Below are 19,131 nucleotides of genomic sequence, written 5' to 3'. Positions count from 1 at the left end.
GGCTAGAGAACTGAACAACTGAACATGTAATACTCATAACTACAGAGGAAAGGCTTGGTGCACTCGCCCAAAAAAATGGGAGTTTTAACAAGTATTGTCTCATGAACATAAGAAGTGCTATTAAACAATCTGGTATTGGAGTGAATTGTTTTGTGAGGTTGACTACTTTTTTCTTATGTTTTTCCAAACATACCAATTTGGAAGTGCTCTCTTGTGTCTGAGTTCACAAGGTCATTTGTGTTTTCTGAAGATAAAACCATGCGGTTACGGGAACCGTCGTCTGATTTGTTTTTTTTTTAAGGCCCCCCTGATTCCTTTTTCCATTTGCCCTACTTAAGCTTTGTGCCAGCCATTGTCCCATATCAGGTTCACACACTTCACTCTGTCTGCCTGTCTCTCTGTCTTTCTGTCTCTCTCTCCCTATCACTTCCTCACATACCCTCTCTCTCTCTCTCTCTTACTCACTCACTCACACACACAGCTATTTATTTTCTTTACAGCTAGACTTACAAGAAAGCCTATGTTGGCCTATGGGAGCCACACACTAACACATTTTACATTTAGACTTCCAAGAAAGCTTATGTTGGTCTACGGGAGCCACACCCAAGAAACAGGCTTTGCAGCTCATCTAAAGGCTGCAGCAGCCTCTTGTTCATTAGTTCCCCTTCAGCAGCGGATATTACTGCCCTGGCAGTAATACAGTCTTGGACATGATTCTGGCAGATGTGGGTCAGTGATAATCGCAGTAGATTGATTTAATTGACGTGTGTTGTGTAATATGTAAACAAAGAGTTTGATATGAGGGTTAAATTGTAGTTGTAAAATATGTCGACATGACCTTTAAGCATAGGTACTGTATATAATATAATACACATAGCACAATAACATCTTTCATTATCTAACTTGTCCCTGAGGCTGTAGAAGAGGAGCCAGTTGTGTTATTGATTGGTCCAACATCACATACTTATAAATGATCGACAAACCTGTGTTAAATATGAGGAAAAAGCATGCTTACTCAGTGAATAACTAAATGATGTGAATGGCCTTTAACACGACCCATTTCTGTAAACTCTCCCTAGTTCCCGAGGCGAAGGTTTGGGAAGAGGACTATGATCTGAATGCGGTGAGACTGTGTTTCCAGGTGTCCATCACGATGCCCAATGGAGAGCTACATCCCCTGAAACCAGTCGTCTCTCACCCTATCTACGACAACAGTATGATGAGCTTTCACACCATTTTAGACCCATGTTGTGTTGGTGTCGCATGATAATGAAGTCACACTGTTGTCAGTGGCCACAATATTTAATTAAGAGTTTTTCATTCATTATAAACTATAAAAGTTTTTCTATAAAAGTTTTTTTTGTTTGTTTTCATTTTGTTATTTTTGCCATTTTGTTTTCATCACTCTGTCCTTCTTTATTTATTTGTCATCCTATCAATCATCGATCTCCACCTATATTCTGTATTAATCTCTCTGATGTTGATAAAAATAAAGTGTTAAATAAAGCCCTCTGCAATGTCTGCAGCAAGGAATTTGCATATCACCGGAGTTCATCAACTCTAAAGTCGCACATCAATGCAAAGAAATAGTGTTGACATTCAGGGGAGTGTTCATTTATTTTCATTGTGTCCCCTAGGTTATATCTGTGGCCTGATATGCCTTGTATGTGAAAAAAAAAACTTCTTCCACTTTTAAATTGATTTCCTCAGCCAGATTTCCATTAGGTCATATGATAGATTATTATGGCCATTATTTGAACAGTGAAAATAATAATAAGAGTTTTTGAACTTTAATGTCACTAATGCTGATTATTCAATGATTCATTTGAATTTAAATATTTAAAATACTTTCACAGCAAAAAATATATATGCGATTAATTTAGATTAATTAATCAGAGTATGTAATTAATTCGATTAATTTTAATCGATTGACAGCCGTAATATTCAATATTAAGAGACCACTGCACATTTGAATATGACCATCAACTCATTTGAATGTCACTCAGCAGCCGTAGGATGACTTCAGAAAAATGTGCAGTAGTCTCTTGGATATTTTCCCAGAGCTGTATGTCTAACCGTCTCTCTCTCTTGTCATCTTTGCCCACGTAGGAGCGCCCAATACAGCTGAGCTAAAGATATGTCGAGTAAACCGTAACTCCGGAAGTTGCCGTGGAGGTGACGAAATCTTCCTGCTCTGTGACAAAGTGCAGAAAGGTCAGTTTCACTGTCTGTCTCATATCCTGCCCCCATGCCACAGCACAATGGACCTGAAAGATGTCGAGTGTATGGTATATTGAAAGCTCAGTGTGAATGTAATCACACTAGAATTGATATAGATGATGATGTGGCATGATATATTGCATTTACAGTATATGCTACGTTTACATATTTAATGTTAACAATGGACTCTGCCCCTGTTGCTGTATGTAGTCACCAAACTCATTTTGGGAAATTACAGAGACACAGCGTTTAGAATGCTATCAGCACATATCCGGCATGAGAAAACGAAACTCGGTACAGACTAAAACAGAAAGGGTTGTCCTTTATAATGCAATGGTAGTTGTGTGTAATGTTATTGAGCCACGTAACCCCCACATACTAACAAGTCCTAAAACGTATAGTACGTTTCAGTGCTACGTATTAGTTTACTTTCAGCAACAGTGTTGTTCGGCATCAGTAAGCAAGTGACGAGTACAATAAAGCAGGACACCAGCTGACTCTGAAACACTCAAGGTCCAGATCAGAGGTCTGCAGTGATTTTAGAACTGACTGGTGCTGAGTTTGGAGGGAGTAAGGTACAGGTATGCACAGAGTCATAAATGTTCCCAAAGTGTTGTCAAACTGTTTTTCGTTTGTTTTGAGTTTACTTGTTACTTAGCGTGTAGCATTTCAAAATGGTGATTGACCTAGTGGATTGTGTTTTTTTTATGTCTGTCTTTAAATAGAAAACTGTAAGTGTTCTCTTGCAAGACTAGTGTGTAGGTTGTTGGTATCAGTCCTTCCACAGGGCACGGAGATATTCTTCATCTGAAACTATTGCTTCATATTCCAGCTCTCTGTGTTCATAGAGGGCATCATCAACATTTGCTCTCTCAAGACCAATGCTTGATCTCTCTTTTCTTCACAGAGGACATTGAGGTGCGCTTCTTCCGCGACTCCTGGGAGGGAAAGGGCACGTTCTCGCAGGCTGACGTTCACCGGCAGGTGGCCATCGTCTTCCGCACGCCCTCATACTGCGACATTCACCTTACGGAGCCCGTACGCGTCAAGATGCAGTTACGGCGGCCCTCCGACAGGGAGGTCAGCGAGCCCATGGACTTCCAGTTCCTGCCTCCAGACCCAGGTCACCGCCTATTAAAAAGCCTTTTTTGTAGTTGCTTTTTTACAATGTAAACGTGAGAATGTGTGTAATGTCTAAGTGTATATGTGTAACGTGTAAGTTACGTTTCTATGGTGCAGGTGTTTTTTTTTTTTTTTTGTAAATGTGTGTTATGTCTAAGTGTATATGTGTATGTTTTTAAATATGTTACATTTCTATGTTGAAGATAAATTCTGTTGTTGGTAAAGCTTTTTCACGCCTGTTTGCTAAAGAGGGTTGCACCCAGGTTGATGGCCGATGTGAATGTGTAAATGAAGTGTATATGAGCCCAGGGTAAGAGCTGTTATTGGTTTGACAGAGCGCACACAAGGTGTGTGAGTACTATATAAGTTTGTCATCTTGGTCTGAAATGGTAGAATGGGGTTAAATGGACTCCAGTGGTGAAGTTGGCATTAATTAGCGTTTCTGGTGATGCTCCCCCTGGTCAGTAACCTAATAACTTTGGTTACAATGATTTTGTAAAATATTGAGATAAAATATTAACTACACATGACTCGTTCCTCCTAGTCAGTAGCCTAATGAGACATGTGTAGTTAATGTTTGATCTCCATATTTTACACAATCATTGTAACCTAAGTTAATGAAAAGAAAGAGACATGTTATGTGTCCAGCTGCTCTGAGTCAAATTGGAATTAGCTTTCACATGAGTTATATAGTTTTAGGACAAAAAAATAATGCACATTGAGTCAGACAGATCCTGCCAGCGAGTGTTGAGATCAGAAGTGGTGGGAGAGGTATTTAATTCTATCATAATCGGTGAGTGTGTATAATAATCGGTTAGTGTTGGTGCAGTTTTATTGTATATTGGGGCGTGAGCGCCATAAACACATGCAGAGTTTGCTTTGTCCATATTGTCTGCACTAAAACAAACAAATGAGGCAAACACTGTCTCAGGTCATGTCTCTCAAGTATGAGCTGACTCATCAAGTCAAGAGTACAAAATGAAGGAATCTCTCTCTCTGTCTGTCTCTGTCTGTCTGTCTGTCTGTCTGTCCTGCTAACAGACGAGTATAGATTGGTTGAGAAGCGGAAACGCACTGAGGGAATGTTCAAGCAACTGAGCTCTATGGCCCCAGGTAAGCACACTTACCCACCAATTATTAAAGGCTGAATTAGAGATCCTAAGCTAATATACATTTTATCACATTCAGCAAATTATATATATAATGTGTATATATGAATACATATAATGTGTGTGTGTGATGGATAATTGACGACACGGTGGTCTGTTCACAGAAATTAATGCACGGTCGAGGTTGTTATCCCGCTTATTCCACTGTTGCCACTTGCGTTGTGTTCATTTCCTATTACAATTTAAACGTTTTAATCGCTAACTGTCTTGTTTGTAGAACTACTTTCTTCCGACACATATCGACTAATTCCTCTACTTGCAGGACAAACTGCCATTACTAGTTCTAAATGGATGGTTTCTACGGCCAAAGGCCAGTCGTTAGTTCTATCTCTCCCGTTGTCAAGCGGGCGTATCCCAAGATTCTGAGGAACTTTAGCTTTGAAACATCGTTATTTTACTTAGCCTGCTGTCATCCATCTAGCTAAAAGCCACCTCCGTCAGCTACAATGTTGCTATGTTCTGAACGTCTGCATTTTAAAGCTCAGATGCAACGTGACAGTTAATTTAAACTTGAGACAGTTCATTTAAACACAATGAGTTCGGCGAATTAATATACAAGTGTGATACGGCCAAAAAAATTGATCTACTTCATAGGTGTGCAAATAACATACGTGTAATGGTCATTCTAAATCAAGTAGGACAATGAGAAATTCAACCAAGAAGTTGGTGTGTGTGTGTGTGTGTGTGTGTGTGTGTATGGATGGATGGATGGACGGATGGACGATCCACTAGCTGTCCGTTCTTTGTTCGATTTGCAGATCGTTGTACGCAGCTCTGTAAATGGGAAACAAATTCGGATACATCTACACACAACACTCTTAATTACAACCAAACAACAACTGATGGCGCTAGTGCTGCCGCAGAGGGCAGTTGGAAGAGATGAGAGAAGGCAAAGCTATCAGATTGTCAAGAGCACTGAAAAGAAGAGGTGTTGAGTTCAAATATGAACATTCTTTATGCAGTATCACTAACTTCCCCTTTAAGAATCCAGTTGGATAACTGAAATTGCTCTAATGGTAACCTCAATGTCATGTTCGCTATCAACGGTCATGCTGTGTTTATTCTCTAGCCAATTGCTAAACTTGTGTTGTATGTGATTCTCAGGAGCCATTGCCACAGAAAGGAGGCCATTCCCTGCTCCCAGGAGAACGATGCCTGCACCCAAACCTCCAGCTGCAGCTCCCATGGCTGGTAATGAATAGTGTAGTTTTTCAAGATGTCAAACAATTGCTGTATGCTCTCTGTGTGAGCTTGGAAGCATTAAGTTACACAGCAACTTTTTAAATCGTGATTAAATATCTGCTGTCTCTCTATCTCCTTCCATTCTCTCTCTCTCTCTCTCTCTCTCTCTCTCTCTCGTTTGCCAGCTGGTATCTCAGTTGGGAACCCCCTAGCCGCCTCAACATTGAAAGCCCCAACTTTCTTCGGCCCTCCACCCGGCCAGCTGTTTACCATGCCCAAAACAGAAATGGGCTCGGCCACCTCCGCCAACCTCCACAACGACACCTGGAAGTTCCTCACAAGCCTCACCATAGACAACCAGCCCAAAGCCACGCCGGTGAGCCAAAGCCAAACCCCCGCATCAGCATCCTCCACAGCCCAGGAATACCCCACGGTTAACCTGGCCGACCTTCATGGGCTTAACTTCGGTGTCTACCCCACCGCCCAGGACTCTGGGGTGGCGAATGCGGCTAGCAGGAGCGACGGGGAGACTGGCAATGGGGCAGTTGGTGTTCAGTCCCATGGAGCAGGCATCGCCGGGGCCGGTCAATACAGGGTCGAGGGTGACGAGGAGCTCCCGGAGTTCCCCAGCTTCTCTGATCAGCAAATCTCAGGCACCCTGGAGAGCATCGGGATGGAAGATTTCGAGACCCTGCTGGCTCAGACCGGCTTGCAGTGCGAGGTGTCCACCACTGGCACAGGGATTGGGGCACAGCCCTCCGGCTGCCAGATGACATCCACGCTACCCTGCAGCAGTACCACCAACAACATGGGCAACCCAGTGGAGAACGCAGTCACCAACCACACGGGAAGTGACGGCACCACCACCACCCTGATGAACTACCCCCCAAGCCTCGCCAGCCTGCTCCAGGTCGATTGTACCCTCGGCAATCCCAATGTCGCGCAAATGCCCATTACCTTGGATGACATGGATATGACCTCCCTAGATGAGGACCGTCTCTTGTCCATCTTCAGTTGTGCCACTCAACCAGGGTTCCTGTCAGGCAACCACACTTAAACTAGTCCCAAAAACACTTCTTCCTGATTGGCCACACCACCAGGACTTTGTTAAGCACCACAGCCTTCGTTTCCCTTCACCATGTCCTGGAGATCTCAAATAATCCAGCTCAGACACAAAGGAAGAGGAATACAGGGAGCGGGAAAAAAAAAAAATATGAAGAGTCGTCGTCATGGTTTTGAAGAAGCAGGAGACTTCTTCTGGACTGTAGTTGGCTATCTATCTTCTGCTCATTTGAAAAAAAAAAAGAAAAGAAAAGGCTATGTCAAGACTGAAAGACTTTGGGCCATAATTTAAATGTCAGGCAAAGTGCAAAGTCTCTCAACAAGAAAGGTTATAGTGCAGGAACTATAGTTATTGTGTGGCATGTGGGGGCATTGAGTTGACTCCTCAATGTTTATGGTGTCGCCCATGGTGTTAAATTAGCAAATTGATTTTGCTAATTTAGTTACATGATTTTAGTTAGTAAATTACCTTTTAAAAGAAGTCTTGACACTTTTGTTGTCATGGGAGGCACCACTGCATTATCTATATCTGTATTTTAACAATCAACCAAAATGTAAAATGTCAACAATTTGTAGCTTATGTTCTAGCCACGCAGCTAAAGTAAGGATACTACGTTCGGTTCAAGTAGACTATTGAATGTTGATTCATATTTTCAGTATTTTGGGTTGCTGATATCTACTTGGTTTTCTTCAGCTCTGACAATTAGTTCTTAATCAAATACAAAATTACAGTATGTATTTGTATTATCTTTAGGATAATCAGAGCTGGGTACTTTGAACCACAAATGTAGGTCGTTCCTGTGGCTTTTCCTCACTAACCATCAGAAACATGTCTCATTTGCAAATCATTCAAGTTACATTGACTCACTGCACCAACTGGATATTTTAAAGTTTCTTAACTTTTCAAAAAGAGAATATTACCAATGAAAGTACAAGTGACACCATGAACCCCGTCTAGTTGCTATTTTACGAAATATTTACTTGTTGGTTGGTAGTTGCACTTAGCGTCCACATTGAAATGTGAGGAGTCCAAACACAAGTCTGTGTTGTAATCATGTCCTTTCTGTTCTCAGCTTAGACAAGGCTTAACGTTAGTCTTTATTTGAGATGACTTATCAGATATTGGTAAATCTCTGAAGTCACTGAATTCATACTGAATTCTACTGTCAGCCTCTTTTTATGGTGCTTTTGTTAAGAAAATACATTAAAATACATTATAGCATTGATTTTTGAGAGGACATGGCTTGAGCCATTTGCAATCACAACTGCTGAAGAGTTTGTAAAGCAGTTTCCAAAGTAGAGATGTGGCATAACTGACTATTTTTGGTATCATGTAAAGTTAGCTTTGGTTACACAGATATGTTTGTTTATAAAAAAAAATAAGAAAGAGAAGGGAACTGTGCATTTGTACTCACCATCTGATCAACTGACCTATGCTATATCAGGAGGACAATTATTTTTTTTAGTTCTGGCTTGTTAACAGTGTAACTTGCATATGCATTTAATATCTAAACCTGTATTCTTTACAGCTTGTTGATACATCTGTTTGCGCATTTGGATAATGCCTGACGACATCCTTAATGTCCTAGTTGTCCTCACAGGTTTATAGGCCACTGTTGCTTCATGCAGTATACTGATCATTTCTGGTAATATTGCCGTTTTTGCTTTGTGTTGTTTTTCTTTGGAAGGTTATTCATACGAAACATGCATTCTGGTCTGGCTGGGGAGTGCTTATATGACCCACAATCATATTAATATCACCAGTTTTGAAGAATACAGGGGAGGGGGGGGTTCACTGTCCAGTCTCTGTTAAAGAAAGTCGACTAATGCGACCCATACATCAGACTTTGACAAGATTTGGAAAAGATTCTTGAAATATTGTAATGTCTTGTGGTGTAAGAATGGCTTTAATCGTGCGTGTTACATTATTTTAAAAATCAAAGATTATGCTAATAAGGCCTGCAAAGTAATGCAGTAAGCTTTTCCAGTTAATTTGTAGCCTTACATTACTGCCAGCTATTCATACATGATAATTTATTTCCCCCTGTGCTCAGTAATATCCATTATAGTTGTAAAACTCTACTGGACTTAATGATTCGAAGCTCTTTAGATGTAATATTTGTAGAAAGTCTTTATATCTGCTGAGTTACTTACTTTGTTGAGGGGGGAGGGGGTGGGCTTGTCCATGAATAAGTCAAACATATGCCAATAAAATGTTTATTAAACATTCTAAATCGTGTGGTGATTTAAGCTGGCTACAACTTGGACTTAAGGATGTAGTTTATTTTACATTTATTGATGTTTGAGCCAGTTCTCACAATGCAAACTTTCATTTTGGCAGATGTGTACAGCACACTGTTACAACAAACACAAAACAAGCAACACAGTTGCATTCACATTGCAAACCATTTCAAAGAACAAAAACTTTGCAGCCCTTCACAAATCAAAGGCTTCAATACACAATATTGGGCAGTGTATTTTAAGAACTTAAAAAAAAAAAAAAAAGAACAATGTAAGATATGGCATATAATAGCCAAACGCTGTTTCTCAACACTCAGGAATAAACGTACTCCGTTGAAAACCAAACTGCAACACAATAATGTTTGTTTGAACCACATATGTTTGAGTCCCCCCCCAGTGGCAAGTTTTTGTGACAAAACACACAAAACTAAAGTGTCCAAGCTTGACACTGACGTATTCATGACTCACTCGCTGCACAAGAAAGTGTCTGGGAATCACAAGAGGCAACAAACGCTGAAATCAGACATGTCCGATTAGAAGTCTGTGTGTCAAGAGTTGAGAGGGGAAATTTGCCACCAGTTAGGCTATTTCCTTCAAGCTGTCCATGTTACGTTACCTCCAGGTTGGTGACTTTGTTCAGGATGTGGGAACGCCTTGGCACGCACTCCAGGTTATACTTGCTCTCGTAGATGGTGGGGCACATCTTCCAACAATTGTTCCGGTAAATTCCCAGGTAAGTATAGACGTCTGGCTTGTAAGACAGCGGGCACTTGACTCCTGTGGCCCTTATGACCGCGTCCAACCTCATGACCTGGTCCTCGTCCGCGAAGGACTGATTGTAGACGCAGATGATGTGCTTGCTGTCGGACTTGGGGTCGCGCGGGCTCACCTTCGCCATGGAGATCTTGCCCTCTAAGACAGCCCGTGCCACGCACTCCCAGGCATGGTCCACCTTGAAACCAGAGTCTAGGTGCATGAGCCACTTACCAGAGAGCACACCGTGGTTCAGTGCCAGCTCCTTCACAGTCTGGAAGGTGACCTGACGACCACTCGCCAGGAGCCGGTCCCAGCTCTCCTGTAGGCCTACGACATCGCCTGTGTTGGGGCAGTGGTCAGGGCCCAGCACGGCGATCCAACCCACGGGGCCCCGGCCACCCTCGTCCCCTTCAAATCTAGACACCTGTGAGGGCCTGTTAGACTCAAGCCAGCGGTCAAACTCGGCCCTTGGGGTCTTCCGCGAGTCAAAAATGATCCATGGATCCATGTCTGCTGCCATGGCCTGAGCTGCATACTCATGGGCTGTGAAGCTGTCTGCACTCTCTGCATCCACGGTCACTTCCTCTTCCTCCATGATGTGTATGATTTATCTCTGGTTTTAGAGGTCCAACTGTCCACCAGACTGATTTAAAATTTTCCTGAAGTGTCAAATATAAAATGAAATATCATTTTTGATGTACACATAGTGATTACACTAAGGATATTTATGAAATAGTGTGAAATAACATTTAAACACTAGCACAAACATTTCATAAATTATCATTGGAAGTGTTTAATGCTGCATGTGATCGAACATAAACTATAATACTTTAAAACATTAATCAAACGAACTGGCCATAGTCTAGTCATGTTTACCTGTAGGCCTATTGATGTTGTAACGTTAACTAGAGGCAGTTAACCAGCTATAAGATACCGACTAACATTAGCTGGTCCGTTATCGTGGATCCTTGTCGGTCAGCTGCTCACTTGCTTAAAGTTATGAGGCAAAACTTCGATGCTCTGTCATAAATGTCACAAAAATCCGTCCTTTCTTCAAAATAACAATTTGAGGTAGCATGCGTTATTCATAACTCAATGAATTGGCTAACTCTGACACGCTGGTTATATGCTTTGTGTAAAACTGATGGCTAGTAGCTAGCCAAGGCTAACCTTAACTACATTAACATTCGTCCGACTACAGAAGAGACACAGTTAGCCAATATCTAGCTTGCCCATCGAGTTTTAACGCTAATAGGTAATGGGTAACGCTACCTAAAACATCAGCTTGATTAACAAAGACAAAGATTTGCTGTGAATTTCCTGCAAAGCTCAACAATGCTCTCTGGCTAGTACTGCATGGTGCACTTACGGCTGCTGTTTAGGTCATTTGATCGCATTGTTAGCTAAACTGCAATCAACTTACCCGACCAACACTACGTCAGCTGTAGAAGTGATGGTTGGTAAAGTGTTCAATGGCAAAACTTTATTTATATTTTTACAATAAACAGTCATAGAGACGTATGTTTGGTAGAAGACGCGCAAACCATTGTAACGTTACTTGAAGGTATTCGCTAGACAAATCTGACTAGTGTAAATTAATTGCAGTAGTTGCAATGTGTCCTAAAATATATTACAATACTCAATAGTACTTACATAATAAAGAAACTCTTTAAAATAACTTAGTTTGCCGTGCCTTCTGTGATTGCTGCGTGGGGCAAGTCTCTCAACCTGTGGGTAGGGTAGCGCGTAACCCGACGAGCAGGCAGACCCAGTGGAATCCTTTTCAGATATTCTCGTTTGACGACGGTACTGACATCAGCAATCTCGCTACTGGCCGAGGCTGTGTTTGGAGTAAGGGGAAATAAAAACAAAATAGTTGGACTATCTCTGCGTAGGATATTATAAAATGCCCAGCAAGAAGAAGAAATACAATGCCAGATTTCCTCCGGTAAGTTTTAGCTTTATCTTGTGAATGAACTGAAGCGCTTTTCAACGTTTGAAGTAGAGCATGAGAGCATCCTCGGACGAGATTAGTCAGGCCTTAACGACAAGCTAGCTTTGCTAGTTAGCGTTGCTTAATGCCACTTGGTGTTCTTGCAAGTTTAATTTGTGAATTCCTGTTATTTTGTGGTTTAAATGGTATTTTATGTTTAAGTGCTTCGGTGCCCCATTAATGGCGTTTCCAGAAGCAATATATGTTGCGTTAAGAGGCCAATAAAATATTGAGTGAATTAGGACTGATGAATGCAATGAACTGAGCTAGCTAGCTGGGCCATTTACTTAACTGCTAACCTGTAAATTAGCCTTTTCGGCCGCCTTCGCCCACGTTACTTTGGCAATACCACATTAGCTACTTCAATATCTGAGTCTGACTTATACGGTGGAATTACAACTTTGTTGCACTGTGTGCTAAATTTAGAAAGACTCAGCTGGTGCCTATTCAAACCCTAAACGTTACCCAACCTAGTCAGTGCTGACTAGGCTGTTGAAGGTAACATAGTTGCAAATATCAACGCTAGCCTGTTAAGGATAGCTTGAAACGTTAACGTTTGTAGCAGCTATACAGAACTGAAATGAACAGATATGATATACTAGTTTGTGCATCATCCATGTAAACGGCACAGAAAGTAACAAGATAACTTAGAAGTTAGGGTAACGTTTGTAAAACGTTTCTAAGATTCTAATATATTTCAGTGCACATATTTTAACCATAACTCGGTAGCCAAGCGATTGCAAAGTTTGTTAGTCAAATAATTTAAAGGTACCCAGTATTGAGCAAACGTAAAGCAACACCTGTTAAGTAAATGTTACCAGTGGTGAATGTAGTCACATTTACAAGGATATACGGCATAAGCAGGTCAGGTTTGGAACACAGGGTTACAGGTCTTAGCGAAAAGTAGAATGCGAGGAAAGAGTTGTTGTGCCACAATGCCGCTCGCTGAGACATCAGTAGTCGTTCCTTTTAAACAGTCAGCTTACACGTGGTATATGTATTGAAACGTCTTAATGATTCTGAGGTTTTCCACTGATCTGATTGTTTTTAATGTTTAAGTTATTGCTGATTGATATAGGCAAGTTACAAACTATTTTGTTGTTCTTATGTTTGTGTAACGACTTTTCATTTGGACTTGTAGGCCAGAATTAAGAAGATAATGCAAACGGATGAGGAAATAGGCAAAGTTGCTGCTGCAGTTCCGGTTATAATCTGTATCCTCTCACACTACGCCCCCCTAAGCAGAGCTGTCAGTTAGTAAGGAATCCTTTAACTTTATACCACAGCCTTGACTGTTTTAAATGTTAAATAGTCTATAAGGAGAAACAGGGATCTCCAGTTTTTCTACTGGAAATACTGTCTCCTCCAGAATTATAGATCTACAGCTAATTACATTTTTGTTAAACTGCACAACATAATTTGCAGGGGGAATGTCTATTATTTTTTTTATTGGATTATTCATCCAATTATGGTTGACATCAGCATGTAAGGCAAGGACTGGGAAACATCATTTAAACAACCAAAATATTAGTCTAGTCCTTAACATAACACTACCTCTTGTGCATGTTAAGACTAGGCTACATAGTAGGCCTAACCACTGTGTGTGAACATCAGCTGATTGAGTTTGATGTCTGGATAGTTTCACAAGACCTCTCCCTCACATACACACAGATAAACAGACAGGTTTGTGAACATCCTTGTCCATAAAGTCCTTGACCCGGAACTCCTCAGCTCGGGCTCTTGAACTCTTCCTGGAGTCACTCCTGACAAAAGCATGTCACGTCACACAGTCTCGGAACGCCAAGACCATGACCACATCACACTTGTAAGTCTTTCACCAAGTCACTTCCTTCTCTGCCCTATTGGTTGCCATATCCCCCACTCAGAATTCCTTCTCTTAAAATCTGTGAAAGCTCTATCAGTGTTAAAGATCCAGTCCACTGTTCTAATACTAAACCAGCAAATTCACCCTTAAGGTGATGATACATGGGGCAGCTTTTTGAGCAATGTTGCTGGGCAACCACATAACCGGTTCCATTTGACGATTTGCCTTATGATGATTAAAGTTTTTAAGAAAATAAATTGTTTCTGAATATCAATGGGAACATGCCAGCACCACAATAATGAGGAACATTTGGCCAGCAACATTGCTCAAAAAGTTGCTCCATGTATCATCAGCTTTAGTGTCCTCTAGCTACCTGGTCTGTGTAGGTGCTCAAAAACACTTCAGTGTTGGTACACAGTCCTGGCTCTGGTAATGGCGGCCAGGTAGATCAGCTAAACAGTCTGTTAGTGCACATGCAGAACCAGCTTCAGAGTGTAAAAGTCCTGCCATGCACTGCACTGGTTCTGATCGTGCATGTAACACAGGGGATTTCACTGTTTAGCTGGTCTTCCTGGTTGAAGATTTGTGCTTAATAGAATCAGCTGGTTTTGTAAATGGTTTTACACACATATGTGGAAGGACCTGTCCTTTCTGAAGGCCAAATGTCCTACCTCTGCTCTTGTCCGACCCGTATAGGAAGCAGTGCATCGAGCTGGAGCAGCAGTTTGACTTCCTGAAGGACCTGGTGGCAGCCGTGCCTGACATGCAGGGGGAAGGGGAGGACAACCACACGGAAGGAGCCGGGGAGAAGGTCCCACGCAGGTAAAAGCACTTCCACAGTTGTGCCCTTGAGCAAGGCACTTAACCCCAGGTTGCTCTGAGCACAATGGCCCTGGTAATATAACTGGTATGTGTAAGTCGCTTTGGATAGAACCGTCTGCTAAATGAATACATGTAAATGCATGTCGCATCACCTTGAGTGTGTTATCGGAGATGGTCCTATTATGCCTGTGTGTATTATGGGGTGTGGTCATAGGGTGAGGTGAAGCATCAGTGGCATCGCTCGCTTACAATCGGTCAGACTGTTTTCACAATACCTGTCACTTTTGCTTTGACTTTTATTTTTGTGTGAATGTATGTCAATACATTCCTTGAGTCATTGAGGACCGGTGCAGACAGATAAAGAATTATTAGATATGGGAGATGTTCTGTAACAAATGAATAATTTGTGTAGTCATGTCTATACTGATCCATATGCTTCCCTCACTCAGTGACTGTTTCCCTCTTTTGTTTCTTTCAGAGGTCGCAAGCCAGGATCGGGTCGCAAGAACGGAGGTGCAGGCGCCAAGGGCAAAGATAAGAAGCTGTCAGGCACAGAATCGGAGCAGGAGGTACACACACACACACACACACACACACACACGTGCACTAGTACACACAGGCATTGCACTTTCTCTTAGGGTGTGATAACATATGGCCGTAAAAATGCGTCCTGGGCGATCTTAAAGAGCTGGACTGCTTTTCCCCGAAAGTGTCACTGAGCACACTGGTAACTGTGCAAAGAAAGCGTGATGGTCTATCATTTGCCCACGGCTGTGCTAATGCTTTAGGGAAACACGCCACACCCCTGTGCAGTGACTTACATCAGTCCTCAGCACCTTAGGAGATGTGCAAATGAAAACCGCCCGCCCGACCACCCTCCCTCACAATGTCAGAGGCTGCTGTGGGACCTGGGCTTTTACACAATGCAGGTTACAGCAGCACATGCCCACAGGGCTTTAGCCTAATCAATAGCGAATTGCTTCCGCTCCATCAGGCATTCATGACAACACCAGCAGCACTTTGTGACTGTGACTGTGACTGGTCGGGTGTGTGTCCCAGGTGCTCCAACAGCGCCTCCCGTTGGTGGATCTGGGTACCTGAACCGTGGTTTGTGAATATCAGAAGAATCAGAATCAGAATGGTCTTTATTGTCATTGTACATGAATACAACGGAATTGAGATTACCACCATGAAGGCACAGCACATATAATAGAACACAGAATAAAACATAAGACATAAAATTAGAATTGTGATGACATTAATCGGAACAATTAATCTGCATAAATCAAGTGCATAGCAGCATGAATGAATGGATGATGAATGGATGACACTCCTATTTGTGTTTGTTGTTAAAAATTGCTTCTTTGGGGGGGGGGGTAGTGTAGTGCCTGCCAGAGGGCAGCTTGAAGAGGTGGTGGCCTGAATGGATTGGGTCTTTGATGTTAGACTCTCTGCTGAGGTAGTGTGATGTTGCAGTGCTCTGTAGAGAAGGGAATGGGCAGCCTGTTCATCTGATGCCTTTGTGATAAGACCTTGTTTTTACCTAAGTATTTTATAAATAAATAAATTAATTAATTATATATATATATATATATAATGTATATGTGTGTGTGTGTCTACAGTGTATATATATATATATTATATTAAATTACACTTTTGGGCATAAAACTTCACTATATACTGTTCATTTTAATGTTAATGCAATGTTTATTGATGACATTGTAAGTCGCTTTGGACAAAAATAAACAAAAGAATCATAAACATATAACGAGGTACATGGAGGGGATCTGGCAGTTAGTGGTTGAAGGTTGAGGTAACCATATGTAAATCAAAGGAGAGGTGACCACTTGCACTGAATAATGGAGAGTAGACATCTGGGTGTTGACACTTTTTGGGTTCTGTTGAATTGTCAATAATTTGATGCCTACAGTGTCAGTCATGAGAGTGTGTGTGCACACTTGAGAGCGAGAGAGAGAGAGAGATATGAATTTATGACATCTGTGTTTGCAGTGGATTGTTTTGCATGCTGGGTCACCATGCTGATCAGTTGAAATGAGGCAGTCCAAGGCCAAGTTAGGATGTGCTGTTGGCTAACGTGTATGCAGGTAGTCCAAGATACTGCCACGCTTATCAGTCCAGGTGTAGAAGTCTACAGTCCTCCAGGACTAACTCTTTCAAAATAATAGGGAAAAGACTAATACACTGCTGTGAGGAGTGCAGAGATAAAGCTAACGAAAGAGTGCTAATGCATCCATGTCATGACAACAGGAGGACTCGGAAGACAGCGAGACAGACGGTGATGAGGAGGACGGCTCCCAGTCGAGCACCAATCAGCAGTCAGCGTCACACTTCCACAGGTGAGCTTGTGTGTGAGTACATGTCTGTGTGAGTGAGTGCACATGTCTGTGTGAGTGAGTGCATGTCTGTGTGAGTGAGTGCATGTCTGTGTGAGTGAGTGCATGTCTGTGAGTGAGTGCATGTCTGTGAGTGAGTGCATGTCTGTGAGTGAGTGCATGTCTGTGAGTGAGTGCATGTCTGTGAGTGTGCATGTCTGTGAGTGCATGTATGTCTGTGTGAGTGCACATGTCTGTGTGAGTGAGTGCATGTCTGTGTGAGTGAGTGCATGTCTGTCTGTGTGAATGTGCATGTCTGTGAGTGTGCTTATCTGTGCAGACTTTCTTGTGAAGAACGTCTCATTGTTACACAAGATTATCTGCACATCTGCTATAACTGCCCCCTGGTTCAAGAAGCTTTTGAACACTTTGTCCACCCATCTCGGTCCAGCATTGTCCATTGTTGTTTGAAACATTTATTACTGCAAAGTAGCAGTTCATTTTGGATACTATTTGCACTTGTATCCTTGCATGGTGTACGAGTATGAATGAGAATATATTTCTCACTCACCCTCTGGATTTTATACACTTTTTATATGTAATATGACTTACTGTCTTTATTTGTCTTTCCCTTGCTGCCTCTGTATCTCTTTTTTTCTCTCTGTCTTTCCCCCTCTCTGTCTTTCCCCCTCTCTGTCTCTCTCTCTCTCTCTCCATCCGTCCTGCAGTCACAACATGCCCCCACAGTACATGCACATGGGCCCATTACCGGGGGGTGTGGCGCCCATGCAGCCAGCCTCCTTCGCTCCCCACCCCTCGCTGATGACCACAGGGCTCCCACCTGCCCCCGTGCCCCACCCAGGCCAGGAAGACGACGACGAGGACTACGACTCTTAGCTCCCCCCGTCCTCTCCTCCCCTCTTTCTCCTCCTCCTCCTCCTCCTCCTCTGCTCTTTTACAGATTATTTTACTCGTATGTTCTTCTCTCATTTGACTGCCTGCTTTTGCTCTCGTAGAGGGTCGATATAGGGCATCTTTGCTGGGGTGGGAAGAGAGGGAGGGAGGGTCAATGACAGGAGGTCATAACTCGTAATGTAAGGAAATGCCCCCCCCCCAAACCCCCTTGTCTGAGTACCTCTACTGCACAGGAGCGATTTCTTGATCGTGTAAAAGATAAGCAGCAGTCACCATGTGAAGACTCAAGACTTGGTTGTATATTAGATAATGTGTTTTTTGTGTTGTTTTTTTTTTTTTTTTTTAATTCTTATTTTATTGTGAAGCAGGAAGACAGGAAGGAGTAAAAAAAAACAAAAAAAAAAACATAGAATCCAGAGACTGCTTCTAGCGTTCTTACGTCAGAAATGTTGAGATGAAAGGCAAAGGTCCTGGATTAGTTTAGGAGATCTCCTTTTTAGTTTGCACTTCATATGTGTCTCCTATAGTTTCCATCAATCACACTCACAGTTAAAAACAAATGCAAATACACAAGGAAAGGAACTATACATATCACTACCCACTCCCTACAGTTCACTACAGAGCCACAGCTTCTCTGTTTTGCAGTTCAGAAAAATTAAATCACACCTCTACTCCCCATAACCGAGGAATGATCGATTTTAAATCATTCATTCTCAGCATAGTGCACAGGCTGTAACAAAATATTGCCATTGTAACACATGGGATACTTCACATGTAGACAGTCCCTTTTCATTCTCTTTTTTTCACCATGGCAGAGAATACTGGCATCACACCCAAGAAAAGAATGGATTTACTAAATTAATTCTCCAACACCTTTTCTACGCTTGTTGTCTTGTAAATTGGTAATTTTTTAATTATTATGAACCCCCCCACCCCACCACCCGTCAACAATATCTCAAATCTCAAAGTCTGTACGCTGAGGCAACGTGAGGTGCAAACTTTTTAAAAGCTCATTTTGGGAATTCATCTCACTCGCCTCAGTCATATTGCTCCAAAGGGGTTTTTACGTCGTTATTATTTTTTCCGTTGTTGTCGTTTATTTTTCTCGTGTCCCGACACTGCCACACTGGCTTTCATGGATTTGAGAAGAACGGAGCAGGCCCTCGTACGTGAACATGTCCAGATATGGCGCCGAACCGGCCCAGCTCTGGCCTTGTTTCAGATTTAGCTGCTATCCCAGGTCATTTATGACACTTAAGTCTCACTTAAATCTTCTAATGTACCTCAACATAGACGTTAAGATATTTACATGACATTCGTTCCCCACCCTCCCATTCTTTTAGATTGTTTTAATCTGCTCAGAAAGGTCCCTCTCCTTCAATTGTATTTCTGCTTCCCTCCTCCCTCAAAATGTTCGATTTGAAGTTGTATGTAAACTTTTAACATTCTTTTTATTTTGTATGGGTGAAATAAATTTGAAATTTCAATATA

General features: G+C 42.0%; 3 protein-coding genes across 7 annotated transcripts in view; 2 read left to right on the top strand and 1 right to left on the bottom strand.

The window, feature by feature from the left end:
• Positions 1-8,984, top strand: part of rela (v-rel avian reticuloendotheliosis viral oncogene homolog A) — a 20,535-nt gene extending 11,551 nt beyond the window's left edge. Inside the window, exons 6-11 of the mRNA XM_042069654.1 lie at positions 1,080-1,214; positions 2,110-2,214; positions 3,128-3,343; positions 4,384-4,455; positions 5,616-5,702; positions 5,879-8,984. Of these exons, the coding sequence (XP_041925588.1) occupies positions 1,080-1,214; positions 2,110-2,214; positions 3,128-3,343; positions 4,384-4,455; positions 5,616-5,702; positions 5,879-6,750 (1,487 nt within the window). The 3' untranslated portion in view covers positions 6,751-8,984. The remainder of the gene's footprint in view (positions 1-1,079; positions 1,215-2,109; positions 2,215-3,127; positions 3,344-4,383; positions 4,456-5,615; positions 5,703-5,878) is intronic.
• Positions 8,957-11,535, bottom strand: c18h11orf68 (chromosome 18 C11orf68 homolog). Of its 5 annotated transcripts, none has more exons than XM_042069671.1 (3): positions 11,406-11,496; positions 10,629-10,803; positions 8,957-10,411 (listed from the first exon to the last, which is right to left on the bottom strand). In XM_042069671.1, exon 3 carries the CDS (start codon positions 10,345-10,347, stop codon positions 9,604-9,606), a length of 744 nt encoding a protein of 247 aa, XP_041925605.1. In that variant the 5' UTR covers positions 10,348-10,411; positions 10,629-10,803; positions 11,406-11,496; the 3' UTR covers positions 8,957-9,603. The 5 variants fall into 5 exon arrangements, with proteins under 5 accessions (XP_041925605.1, XP_041925606.1, XP_041925603.1 ...); XM_042069672.1 differs by lacking the exon at positions 11,406-11,496 and adding an exon at positions 11,176-11,254; XM_042069669.1 differs by lacking the exon at positions 10,629-10,803 and having other exon boundaries at positions 11,406-11,535.
• drap1 (DR1-associated protein 1 (negative cofactor 2 alpha)) lies at positions 11,532-19,131 on the top strand. The gene is made up of 7 exons (XM_042069675.1): positions 11,532-11,700; positions 12,887-12,959; positions 13,477-13,570; positions 14,267-14,392; positions 14,871-14,961; positions 16,661-16,749; positions 17,454-19,131. The coding sequence occupies exons 1-7, from the start codon at positions 11,659-11,661 to the stop codon at positions 17,620-17,622; spliced, it is 684 nt and encodes a 227-aa protein (XP_041925609.1). The 5' UTR covers positions 11,532-11,658; the 3' UTR covers positions 17,623-19,131.

The sequence above is a fragment of the Alosa sapidissima genome, chromosome 18 (assembly GCF_018492685.1).
Source record: "Alosa sapidissima isolate fAloSap1 chromosome 18, fAloSap1.pri, whole genome shotgun sequence".
Lineage (NCBI taxonomy): Eukaryota > Metazoa > Chordata > Actinopteri > Clupeiformes > Clupeidae > Alosa > Alosa sapidissima.
This window is presented reverse-complemented; position numbering and strand designations above follow the sequence as displayed.

Coding starts and splice junctions, on each gene's coding strand:
- drap1 (XM_042069675.1), top strand. CDS start 11,659: ATGCCCAGCAAGAAGAAGAAATACAATGCCAGATTTCCTCCG. Junction 11,701..12,886: donor ACAATGCCAGATTTCCTCCG/GTAAGTTTTAGC, acceptor TTGGACTTGTAG/GCCAGAATTAAGAAGATAAT. Junction 14,393..14,870: donor GGGGAGAAGGTCCCACGCAG/GTAAAAGCACTT, acceptor TGTTTCTTTCAG/AGGTCGCAAGCCAGGATCGG.
- c18h11orf68 (XM_042069669.1), bottom strand. CDS start 10,347: ATGGAGGAAGAGGAAGTGACCGTGGATGCAGAGAGTGCAGACAGCTTC.